The sequence below is a fragment of the Fundulus heteroclitus genome, chromosome 2 (assembly GCF_011125445.2).
Source record: "Fundulus heteroclitus isolate FHET01 chromosome 2, MU-UCD_Fhet_4.1, whole genome shotgun sequence".
NCBI lineage: Eukaryota > Metazoa > Chordata > Actinopteri > Cyprinodontiformes > Fundulidae > Fundulus > Fundulus heteroclitus.
The window spans coordinates 29,984,547-29,997,207 of record NC_046362.1 but is presented as its reverse complement, the minus strand read 5'-3'; the positions used below and the strand labels follow the sequence as shown (position 1 = coordinate 29,997,207).

At 36.9% G+C, this 12,661-nt stretch overlaps 1 protein-coding gene across 3 annotated transcripts in view; it reads right to left on the bottom strand.

The window, feature by feature from the left end:
* Positions 1–12,661, bottom strand: part of far1 (fatty acyl CoA reductase 1) — a 42,864-nt gene that overhangs the window by 17,930 nt on the left and 12,273 nt on the right. For 2 of the 3 annotated variants that reach the window (XM_012867581.3, XM_012867582.3), the window contains exons 1-3: positions 7,321–7,392; positions 5,698–5,814; positions 1,765–1,940 (exon numbers count right to left, since the gene is read on the bottom strand). In XM_012867581.3, coding sequence (XP_012723035.2) covers positions 1,765–1,940; positions 5,698–5,814; positions 7,321–7,392 — 365 coding nt within the window. Of the gene's footprint in view, positions 1–1,764; positions 1,941–5,697; positions 5,815–7,320; positions 7,447–12,661 lie in introns of those variants that run through there. The other variant, XM_021318970.2, reaches the window with a different exon arrangement.

The window sequence follows — 12,661 nt, the reverse complement described above, 5'->3', positions numbered from 1 at the left end:
CGTCATCTTAGAATCTGAAACTGTTTAGCATTTAGTTTTTCTTCTTAGTTCCTTACAGGAAGAGTTCCTCTAAACAAAGCTTTTATGTTGGTCAGATCGATAAAGAGGGCTGCCGATGTTTTTTTTTTTTTAGGCTGTACTCGACATGTTAGAGTTTAAACGTCCAGCAGCAGATTATTGTTGAGATGAGTGGCTGCAGGGAGGCTAAATCTGTTACTGCAGATACATTTTTCTTTGAATAATTAAATTGTTTTTTAGTATCATTGTAATTTATATTTTGACAACCCAAGGCTAAATAAAACTATTGTTTTGATAAATTTTGCAGACCCCTTTGCTACATGAAATTCCAGAGAAATGTTTTTTTTGTCCTGCGGGTATTTTCAACTGGACAATTCTGGCACGTCTGGCAAAAAGATTGGATACCACAGCTCTACATTCTTGACGGAGTAGAAACACTGGTGTTTTTGTGACGTTACGGTTTGTTTATGTCCAGATATAATTTTGACAAATTATTACCAAGAGATCAGAAACTTTTTTTTCACACAGTATCTAAATAATCATAACCAAATAATCATATCTAAAAAAAAATAAAAATGATGTTATGACAAGTCTAGAATCAAGGTGTATTTTTTGTTTGGATAAATCAGGCTAAAAACGAGCTAAACTGCATATTTAGATATCAGTTTCCCAATTTTCACCCAACAGGTACCCAAATACATATTAAAACAATTGGCACCTGTCAGATTTTAGCCAGCAGAGGCTCAAACCTTCACGCAGAGGTAAGACAATAAAATTAAATTTGAGGTGGCTTTATTTAAAGACATTGCACAAACACCATTTTACACCGACAGCAACTGACTGCCTTTGGTGGCAGTCTACCTGATTGCCTTGCTGGAAGAAACCAGGAAAAGGGAATGGTATGAAAATAAGAAATATTTAGACAAAACTAACACCTGAGAGAATAAATGAAACCCAATAAGTATTTAAATAAATTAAAATAATTTTAACTAAACAAATCCAAGGTCAATCAAAAGAATACTTCAAATCAAATACAAGTCTTTAAAGCTCTATCGCGCCTATCCAAATGGTTTGCTCCAAGAGCTTTTCAGTAGCACCTGCAGCTTGTTTGTCCCTTATGCTGCCACACCCTGCTAAAGCGACTAACCAGGAAGAGGTAAGTGCTTCCTAACTAAACAATGTATTGTTAAATTATTTAAACAAACAGAAATGTAAGAAAACATAAATTAACATTGCTATCCACACCTTTACACAGAATGGATGGCCAGTCCCCCTGCCTCTCAAGGAGGTATATACACAAAATGTCTGAACTATAATAAAACTAAAACAACTCAATTGCTTGGTCTGTAACTTAATCTCATTTCCTGAAGAATTTGTCTCCATGCAGCACCTTACAAACATTAAAACACAGTACTCAGCATTGCAAGGCATGTTTGCAAAATTCAGCTTTTTGAGACCACGATATGCAGGCAATGCCTTTTAATAAGGCCATTCTTTTATAGTTTTTCTTAGAGGCTGTGTGGGAAGTAGATGCTAATAAGCAGCTCTGTCTTGAATTGAGCAGAGTAAGCAAGTTGTGCCAGGTGCTCTGTTTCTCTGTGTACAGCAAACACAAGGTACAATCTGTCAGCTCTAGGCTATCAGAGGCAAGTATACAAAAACCTTGTTAAAACACCAAACATTTTCAGTTAAAAAAACAAACATTCAAAAAGGCATTAAAAATATGTATATGTATACTGCACTTACTTGAGCGGCTCATTGAAGCGGATTGTTGCGGCACAGTGGAAGACCACGTTTATGTTTTCAACCAGGATGCCCTGATCCTCTTTGCTAAGATCGAGCTCCAGCAGCGTGAGGTCACTGTTCACCGCGATGATCTTCTCTGCAAAGTCTGGCTGCTCTGCTTGCAATCTTTCAAACAACTGAGACAAACGATAATTGAAATATCAGAATATTTATACATGATTCAAAAAAGCAGAAGTTTTACACATCTCTCTTATTTCAAATCCTGCTGCACCATCTTAAGGCAAAACACAAAACTTTAAGTTAGAACTTAAATTATACCCGTCCAGTGCTGCAATAAGGAAAAAAAAAAAAAAACAAGAACAAATGTAGAGCAATGTCCTTAAAGAACAGACATTGAAACTAAATGTTTACATTGAATAAAAAATACATTTTGGCTTCACAGACAAACCAGAAACTTGAAAAAAAAAAAACCAAAAAAAAAAAACCAATTGTAATTATTTTGCGATGTTTTTATATTGTCTGCCAAGTCAGAAATTTCCCTTTGCATAACATTTTGTAGCTTTGCCTTTAAACAATAGGGCTATGTCACACCTGAAAAATGTTAAAGGAGCAATTAGCAACATTTCACCACTAGGTGGTGCTTGAGCAGTGTCTGTAGACCAAAACAAAACCCAGCTCCTCTCTGTGGTTTAACAGCAACATAAACCTACCGGACTAAATAAGCTAACGCGCTAGCTGTTATTAGCAAGACGCACGCTACGTCCATGCTGCGCCCCACGGCAACGCTCCTCGTGCTTCCCCTGTTCCGCACACCCCCGCACAATGGTTACATGTGTCCACCATGACACCTGTCGCCAGGACAACCCCATTTTATGGGGGAAAACCCTGAATTAGCAGATATTTAGGGTAAGATAATGATCAGGCTGGAAGGATGGATGAATCTTTAGTCTAAAGTCTAAAAGGTTTTACATATCAAACCATTTTAGAGATTTTCATTAACCATTTTGCTTTTATTCGTTAAATGAGAAAAAAAGGTGTATTTTAGTATCCAATGTCTGAATATTTAGAGTGAAATGACTGAGGAAGTCTCAGTATAAATGTAGTTCCTATGGTTGAAGACTTTTAAAACCAGAACTACAAGTAACACGCATTCAGAAGTTTATAATATCGGGATTCGCATACTGACATTTGAAAAATAAATAAATAATCTGTACACCCAAACAAGTCCCAGCCAATAAAAACAGGGAAGTGACCTACATATTTCCTGCTTTGTTTAGTTCAACTTTCCACAGCTAGGAGTAAATACAACAGGAACAAAAGCAACTACCATGTCAAACTCTGATCCATCCACAGATTATGATAATATTTACAATTAAAATCTCCTCAACAAACGGTGGATTCCCTTGCTTTGATACATTAACCAAATGTTAAAGGAGATGATCTCAGTGAGACTTGCAGCAGGCATGTGATCAAAGAGCAACGCTTTTACCATTTCAGAGTCTATAACGCCTCGAGTCTATTAGTCGCTACACATCAAATAAAGTCAGTGATCCAGTTCTGCAAGTTGCCATGCAGTACAGGCTCATGTCATCATTAAGCCACATCCTCAGGCATGATTGGTGCATTTTTGTTTGTTAGAATTCACCACTTTTCCCCCCTGTGCACCTGCTTCCCCTCATTCAGGATCATGTTACTCTTTGGCCTCTTTGTTTTTCAGTTTAGGCCTGTTACTGTGTTGTGTTAATGAAGGAATCCTGAGTAGATTTTCTAAATGATGTGGTCACTGAGTCAAACTCTTAATTCTTTGACTAATAGAGCCAGAATTCAGTCAAAACTATTATGAATAATGACAGCTGATGTTCATTAGATTCATGATATAATTCACTGAATCAGGGATACATGCAGCAGACTTACCTTAACGTTTATTTTAAGAATATACTTGGAGATTTTTATTGTTTTGGTTCAAACACAAAAGTCAGTTTCTCCCACAATTTAAACAATATTAGCTTAAAAAAAATACAGAAATGTCTGACAACCAAAAATGTGTGTCCATGGTATGTGCACTTTGGTATTTGGTCAGTGCTTCTTTCAGCCTGTGGCTCTGAGGTGTTAAGGACATCCAGGTCGCTTTAATAGTTATCTTTAGCTTGTTGCACTGTTGGCTTTGATGTCTCTTATTACTCCATAGGCAAGTTTCCTGACCAGCCATGCAGAGGTGTCAGTCATTAAAGCAGCTATTGGTACTTTTGGCCGTGTTAGCAGGTGTTAAGTCCTCTAGGAAAATAAAATAATAGTTTTCCCTATTGCTTGGTCACCTTTCTGCTACCACACTTTTTCCTTTGACTTAATGTTTAATTTTTATGCTCTTCCAGCAGTCAGTTTTTTTAGGAATGATGTCGATTGGATTACCCTCCTTGTGCAGGGAGTCGGTGACTCTCTGCTGAACAATTGATGTGGCGCCACCTGTCAAGCAATCCCGGGGGCGTGTCAGTACCTGACCAATCAGCAACTGCAATTTGTCCCAAAGTGAAACATCCCTTACCTGCAGGAACTGCAGACCCTTTATCTCCCACAACATTGTCATGATTTTGCATTAAAAACACATTGTGGTCAGAGGGATTTTGTTTAAAAAAAAAAAAAAAAAAAAAAAATTGGTTAAACATTGTCAGGGGCAAAAGTGCAAATCAGACACATTATTGTGAATGTTTAGAGGGTGGAACAGTTTATTCCCTTCTCAAAACATGTAAAAGAAGAGTAAGGGCATGTAACGACCTCATGAGTAGCTGAACAACAGTGATAGACAGCAAACTAACATGTTTGTCTGTACGAATGTAACTGCAAGCAAAGTTTAAATTTTTGTTCATAATTATATTGTATGCTTAGTGGTTAAATTAAAGGGTAATGCTTGCCACTAGTTCTGCTGTGTTTGTTCTGGATATGTGCATGTCGCAACTTCTGGTGGCATAAGTTGAATCTTTAGCAGTTATGATGAGTTAACGGGACTCCCATTTCACACAAAGCATTTAATGGGTAGAGTAATGTAAATTTTGCTCTCCCAATACAGAACTTTACCGTAAATTCTTGCCATGGATAGCTAGACGGCAGCATGAAAATATCTACTGCAGTAACCATTTTAAGTTACTGATATAGTGCATGCTTCGGTGGCACAGTGGTTAGCGCGCACGACCTTAGTCCTCGATGCGGCCCACCCAGGTTAAAAATAAAAAATAAAAAGTCACTAATATACGTTTTAAGTTGGGTATTTAAACTCGGGCTTCGACAATGATTTGTTTCATGAACGACTCGTTTGAACAATTTATTTTCTGTCTTCTTTGCCTTAATGTTGGTAGGTAAGGGACAAATTCCTCTGGCAATGCTGTGAGCTTCACCGTCACCACCATTCAGTTCACTGTTCTTCTGAATGGCTCAGCTTTTCTGAAGAATCTGCACCTTCCTGCAGCATTTCTTGCCAGGTATTGGTATTTATTACAGATACAGAAAACATTTCTTGAAGTTATCTTCTGAGATACTGCTGTTTTGTTTTGTTTGGTCCCCAGACAGAGGAAGAATTTTTTAAAGATTTCTCAGCAGAATTTCCTTCACTTGAAGTCACTTACAAAATCCCCTTCAAAGCTGACTTTTGAATTTCCTCCCAATTCTCAGTTTTGGCATAAAATATAGCAATTAAGTTGCATATTCTTATTGTTTAAAGGCAAAATTAAATAAACCGAGACAATGAACAACAGATAAAATAAACTATGCAGCAGTTTGAGGAAGAATGCATTTGAGTTTCCATTATACTCTTAAAGCACAATTGCTGGACTGTGTTCATATAACTTGCACACAAACAGGTTCAACAGGCTTTTCAGGAGCCTCTCATCGTTTGCACCTCAGTGACAGCAATCCATTGCCTTCTCCCAGCCCACCTCTCACCTTGCAGTTAATCATGTCAGCCACGCGGGCCTTGGGACTCTGTCCGGCTTTCGACCTAACCAACACGTAAACGGCTTTAACCCCTGGGCAGGACCTCAGCAGCTTCTCCAGCAGAACCTTTAACAACAAACAAGCAGGAAGATCAATTTCCTGTTTAGACTGAGTTTGGAACAAGAATTTTATGTTATTTCTACAGCAGCCTTCAAATAAATTTAATCCAAGTAAATTCATGCAAAGGTTAGAGTTTGTGAAAGAATGACAGCAAGCCCACAGGCGTATTTTAAACCTAGATCTGAAGCTCTAAACTTATTAAAAAGAATTTTTAATTTCTTTGCTTTATTCCAGTTTGAAATATTCAGTAAGTCAGTCTATTTTCTATGCTTGCCTCATCTTGTTCAGGTAGCTGGTGCCCCTCTCTAGCAGTAGGCATGGGACTACATCAAGGGATACACAACGTTTTAAAAAGTTGCGGCCTCAAAACCACCAAAGCTTTCCATTTTCATTCCTACAGCTTAAAGTCATTTTAATGATTTGTTAGATAAAGGGCTTCCCCCCCCCCCTTCGTTTTTTTTCTGGCTTTTTGAATCAGAGTGCAACTCAATGCTGCCACTTCCTTATCTGTTGCTGTGCACTGCTGGTCAGATGGCTGAAAGAAAGCAAATTTTCCCACGCCAAGAAAAAAAAAAGAAAAAAAAAAAAGTTTGATTTGTAATTTTTATTTTGCAAGAAGCGGTTACAGTGTGGAAACTCCAGTTCACAAAACGTCAGTCAGCATCAAACTACACATGGTATATTATAAATTTTTTAATTGCATCGTTTTATTTTTGCCCTATTTGATGTCGCTTAAACATTAACAGTGATTCAGAATATAATGTTTTGCAACTCTTACAACTAAAAAAGGTTACACCGGTTATTGGGCAAATAAAAACGTGTTAACTGAAGTTATTTACATTTGCAGGTGGATTTACCACGGTGTTTTCCAATCAGGTTCTGCTCCCTATTCCACAGAAAAAAAAACTACGACGCCCTAACCTTCGGAAACTTGCAGTTAAATGCCAAAGAGGAGGGGTAAGACATTATTTGGAGCTTTGAATGGGTTGTTATAATAAGATAAATGTTGTTTTTACACTGAAAAATGCAACTTTAATTTGGGAGGATAAATATTTAAATATAAAAAAAAGCAAACCTAAAATTTAATTCCTCAATGACCTAATGGTTTTGTCAACACAACTGTAATGTAGAAATGGTTATTCAACTAAAACAAAAACATATTTTAGGCAACAGACTGGATTTAAAAAAAAAATAAAAAATGCCAATCAACATCAAAACTATATTCTTTATGGCGAAAGCTGTTTGCTCCACTTGTGAAAGCAAAATCTGTCAAGCTCTATTTGGCATTAAGACATCAATTCTTATTGCCACATTGCTAGACACTGGGGGAAAAAAATTTATATATACTTGCAACCATGAATGCATGCATGTTCAGGTGGCATAAAGCATAAATGCACGTCCTTTATTTTACTTCACTGCTCATGTTGCACTGACAGCAATCCAACTGAAAGACTCACAAGGGTAGTTCAGAGTTCTGCCATATTTTTCAAGCCAGTAAAAACTCTGCCGTACCTTCCCCATGAAACCTGTTGCTCCAGATATCAGCACATTTTTCCCTGCATAGTATTCTGGGATGTTCACCATGATGATGATGATGACTGGAGGGCTCCCTTGACAAGTTCCTCAACGACACTCCACCTAAACAGTAAAAAACAAATAAAGACTTAAATGACACACTTTTTAATAGAAAGCAGAGGTAAACCACTGCTTTGTTGTTCCAAAGTCACACATGAGGCTTCGAGGGATTGCTCAAGGTTGTCAAAGGTTAGAGAGAGTGGAGTTATTTTTATAATCAACCTGCTGCACTCTGTCAGGAACACATAACTGGAATATGAACACATTTTCCAGTCAGGCTTTGTATATAAAAAAAAATAAAATAAAAAATACACTACACGTTTCTGCTGAAAAAGAACAACTATCCTTCTATACCAATATTACTCATACATTTTAAACTTTACACTTTTGGCTTTTCTCTGATAGTTCTGTTAAATTATATCCAACTAAAATGAGGGACAAGACTGAGTTTCCAGTGTTTACAGTTGAACCCGTTTGATAAATAGTTCATTGTTAGCAGAAAATATGATTAGTCTTCACCCAATACAGGGATTCTAAATCAAGACTATTACATTAAAATTATGATTTACAGAGTATGAAGGTTGTAGATGAATGGGTTAAAAAAAAAAAAAAAAAAAAAAAAAAAAAAAAAAGGCTTAATTCCAATTAAACCAGTACATCACAATTGTGAGAATAGTATACATGGACAGTTGTGCATTTTTCAAATATATCTTGGTATGTTGACATTTAATATTAACCCAACACAAAACCCTCTATATAATTAAACTGTCTGTAGCATCTCCTGTTAGCGTCTGCTCCCACTACCCCCACTCCTTTTCTCTCTGTGCACAAATGACTGCCTCTCAACCCCCTGAAGTTTGCAGATAACACCAGTCATTGGTCTGATCCAGGACGGCGATGTGCCTGCATACAGACAGGAGGTTGATTGGTTGGTCCACTGGAGCAGTCAAACCCATCTGGAACTCAACCCGCATAAGACGGTGGAGAAGATTGCATTCAATACACTGCCTCCCCCTTCTCAACAAAACAGTGTGTCCGCTGTGGAACACTTCCAGTTCCTAGGAATCACCCTTCCCAGGACCCAAGAAGTTCCTCAAACAAACACTTCTCGGAAGAATGCCCAGCAGAGACCGTACTTCCTGTGGCAACTCGAGAAGCACAACCCTCCACAGAAGCTGCTGGTAATCTTCTACGCTGCTGTCGTTCAGTCTGTTTTGTACACATCTATAACTGTGTGGTTTGGCTCATCCACAAAACAGGAAAGATGGAGCTATGGTATCAGAATAATATCGGTAGATATTCACATTTTGGTATCGGGATCGGAAGTGAAAAGGTGTGGATCGGTGCATCCCTAGTGTCAACACAAACCAGTAATTAAACTGATAATGTATTATTTTTAAATAATTTTAACTAGTGTTGTGCCGATGCCACCTGGATGTGGATAGATAGATAGATAGATAGATAGATAGATAGATAGATAGAGATAAGATAGATAGATAGATAGATAGATAGATAGATAGATAGATAGATAGATAGATAGATAGATAGATAGATAGATAGATAGATAGATAGATAGATAGATAGATAGATAGATAGATAGATAGATAGATAGATAGATAGATAGATAGATAGATAGATAGATAGATAGATAGATAGATAGATAATTTAGGGTAGTAGAACTTTTTATTGCCTACCTGGAATGGGTGACAATAGTTGAATAAACTTTTGGTTCTCAAAGGCCAAAATAGTACAACATTTTTTAAATTATAACATGTATAAAGGTAGTGCAACAGTAAGACAGTAAATTTACATTAATAATTGAATAATCTCTTTTAAACCCTGAGTTTTGGCTCTCAAATGCCAAAATAGTGCAACTTTCATGAACTTATATAACATGTATAATACTAGTCGGGAGAGAGAACGCTGCGTTCAAGTGACATACAAACATAAAAACGGTATCGGTGCCCCATTTGTTGGCACTTGCCGATACCACCATTTTAGTACTGGATCGGGGCCCCGTCCGATACTGGTATCGGTGCAACACTAGTTTTAACACCAAATATGCAAACTCTGAAATAGACACTGTGCCAGCCTTATCGGTGAGATTTTGTGGTTTAATTACGGGTCATTCTGGAGATAAGTCTACTAATCATTTACTCCAATGATTCCCTTGTGTAACTTGGCATGATTGAAGTATGCTAAAGTATGTGTTCAAACAATGGGTAAGGTAAACCTTAGATATCAGTATAACCACAGAGATTAAGCACTATTGGATTGCTTGGAGAATATTCATATTTGCCGGGCCTTAAAACATCTGGAATTTTAAATGAAAAGAAAACAGAGGTGAAAGTTTTCTGACCAAGTGATCCGTGTAAATCCACCAGTTAATTTAGGACCACTGACGGAAGGTTTTAAAACAAACTGAAGCTGATTTGGTTTTTAAGATGGGGATTTTTAATTACAGTCAAATTAGTCGTAAAGTCCTGCTTGTATCATTTAAGTGGTTGGCAAAAGGCAGCTCTTGGAAACAGTGATCCATGCTTTTATTTCATCCTGCTTACATCACAGAAATCAACTTTATGTTGGAGTGAGTTAGTATTTGCTTTTGCACCCACAGCTTGTTCAAACCGCTGCTGCATATCTCTTAACTTGTACTCTTAAAACAGAACATCACCCTCCCCTCACTCCACTGGCTACCTGTGCATTAAGAGTTCATTTAAAAATGATTATTTTTTTCATTTTTAAAATAGTTCTGAGCTTCTTCATCTCTACTTAACTCCTTGGTTCCTCTGCTTGGCCAAACAGGTCCAAGGTCTAAGAGGAAGCTTAGAGGAAAATAACGTGGAATAACCTCCCCATGCACATTAGAAAGGCTTCTTCACTGCGTGCTTTTAAAACTCACCTTAAAACCCATTTTCATTCTCTGGCTTTTAACACCAGTTAGACTTGGTTTTGACCCTGTACGTTTTAAGACAATCTTATTGTGTTTAATCTTTTGTAGTCATAATCTACAAAACTTTACAAATAAAGTTAATATGGTAAGATTGTTGCATCTCTTGCACCTGTAAATAACACGTCTTGTCAGAGTTTGATATTGTAAGTTATCTGAAAACTATTTTAACCAACGTCAGTGACATTTAACTCTAATCCTCATATGGCTAGATTAACTGTTAGTATGAGGATTAGAGTTGTATTTAGGGGCATGGCCGGATAGATTAGTTGACTTGTTGCACACAAAACTCAGCAGCGCCAAGATTGTTGACAAGGGTACAGGAAATGCTAAATGTCTCATGCAGAGGTAATGTGTGAGAGCATCAAACAAAACTTAGCTTTCAAAAGTTGAGCAGTTGAGATGTTTTTAGTCACCATCATTTTATTACTTTCTCTGAAATACTACATTAGTGTATGCAAAAAAACAAATTACAGTAAAAGAAAAAAAGAAAGCCTGCGTTTCATACTGGCTGTGTGTGTTGCATGTTTAAACTGAGCATCAACATGGAAGTGGTTTGCATTTCAACAATACATTTTCATGCCATGCCTAAAAACACAGTTGTATACTAGAATGCATGCCCATCTTAAAAAAAAAAATTAAAGCGCAAAAATCTTTTCTAAAAAAAAGGTTTTTGTTACAGAGTTAGACATTATTTTTTGGTTAATTTTGAGAAATTTGGCTCAACAGCAATGACAAACCCAAAATTATTTTTACCAGAAAATTAGAATAAGGATTTCTCCATTGGGGGAGAATAAAAAGGTATTTCTTATTTCTGTAAAAAAAAAAAAAAAAAAAAGGCAATTTAAAGAATGATGTAAAATACTGTACAATTGCATGTACATACCAAACACTCCCTGAAGGGCCTTCGAGACAAGATGCGAATAAAATATTACTTTTCAATGACATTCCAATTTATTTCAAGGCATTTGTACGTCATATCTGGAGCACTAAATGAAACAAAAACTTTCACCAAAAAAAAAAAAAAAAAAAAAAAAAAAAAAGGGAATAATTTCAAGCAAGCTGGCCTATAAATGCTTCCTCCTCACAGTTCAACAGTTAACACCAACATTACACTTTGTTCTAAAATGACTGTGCCACAACTTCCCCATTTGTCACAAAACTGAATGTGTTTTAATTCCCTTTCAAATACAAACTCTTTTTAAATCATTCTCCACCGTTCATTTTTAATGCACTTAAAAAAATAAATAAAAAAAAAAGCGTTTGAGCATTTGTCCTTTTCTGTATATCCAGAATGACAGCCAGCAGACCGGTGAGAGATTAAAATAAACAAATACATTCTGACAAGTGATTCTGACATGAGACCGATCTCAGGTTCTAACTTGTTCAGCTCCTGTGGTTACAGTGCAACCATTTTCTGTACTTTGCCAAGAGTCAGACCGGGCAGTACACACAGTGGCCTTAAAACCTTTAAAAACTGCATGATGGTCACACACTGAATCGTTTGTTTTCACAATATTACCTTTTGCAGTTTTTCTTCATTGCCTTCATGCAGCAATCAACTCAAACTTTACATTTTGCAAACAGTTAACACACAGGTCTAAACAGTGGTAATCATGGTCAAAGTGACAGTGTTTGCAAAAGGCTCCAAGTGAGCCAACATTTTTACAATATGAATCACAAGCAAATATTGCCTTGAAACAACACAACTGGCAACCAAGTGTACCAATCAATCATTACACAATGGACAATGATACACAGCCCTGGAATCAGTGCACCATTGCTTGTCATTATAGCCTATTACCATACATAGTTTTCATGCCAGTGTCATTTGTCATCCTTCTCTACATAGGCTGTGTCAGATTTTCCTACTTGCAAAGAGCTGGATCCAGAATCAGAAAGGCTTTGGTGTGAATTTTACTGCAACAGTTGCCCAAACGAAGCCCTTCCAACTACACCTCCACTTTTTAACGTACTCTCACTCATCTGCCTTAGACCTCCCCCCATTCTGGTGAAGAACACCCCAGGCATGGTACCCTTTATATTAGAAGGCCTGTAGTGGGATTGCTAATTGAAGATTTGTATGACAGGCGCCTCAGTGATTTCATACTGATCTAGGCAGCTTCTCATAGTTAGGCATAGGTGATTTCTGTTTAGGTGAAAGTGTTGACTGCTTAAATGACATCTGTGTCAACAGTTTTGCAAAAAGGTGGGAATGGTACCGAGTACCATTATTGTTACTTTTTTAAAATCAAAAAAAAAAAAAAAGAAAAAGTAAAAGAAGAAAAATAATGATCACTGACTGGTTTATTTTAAACTGGGGGGGAG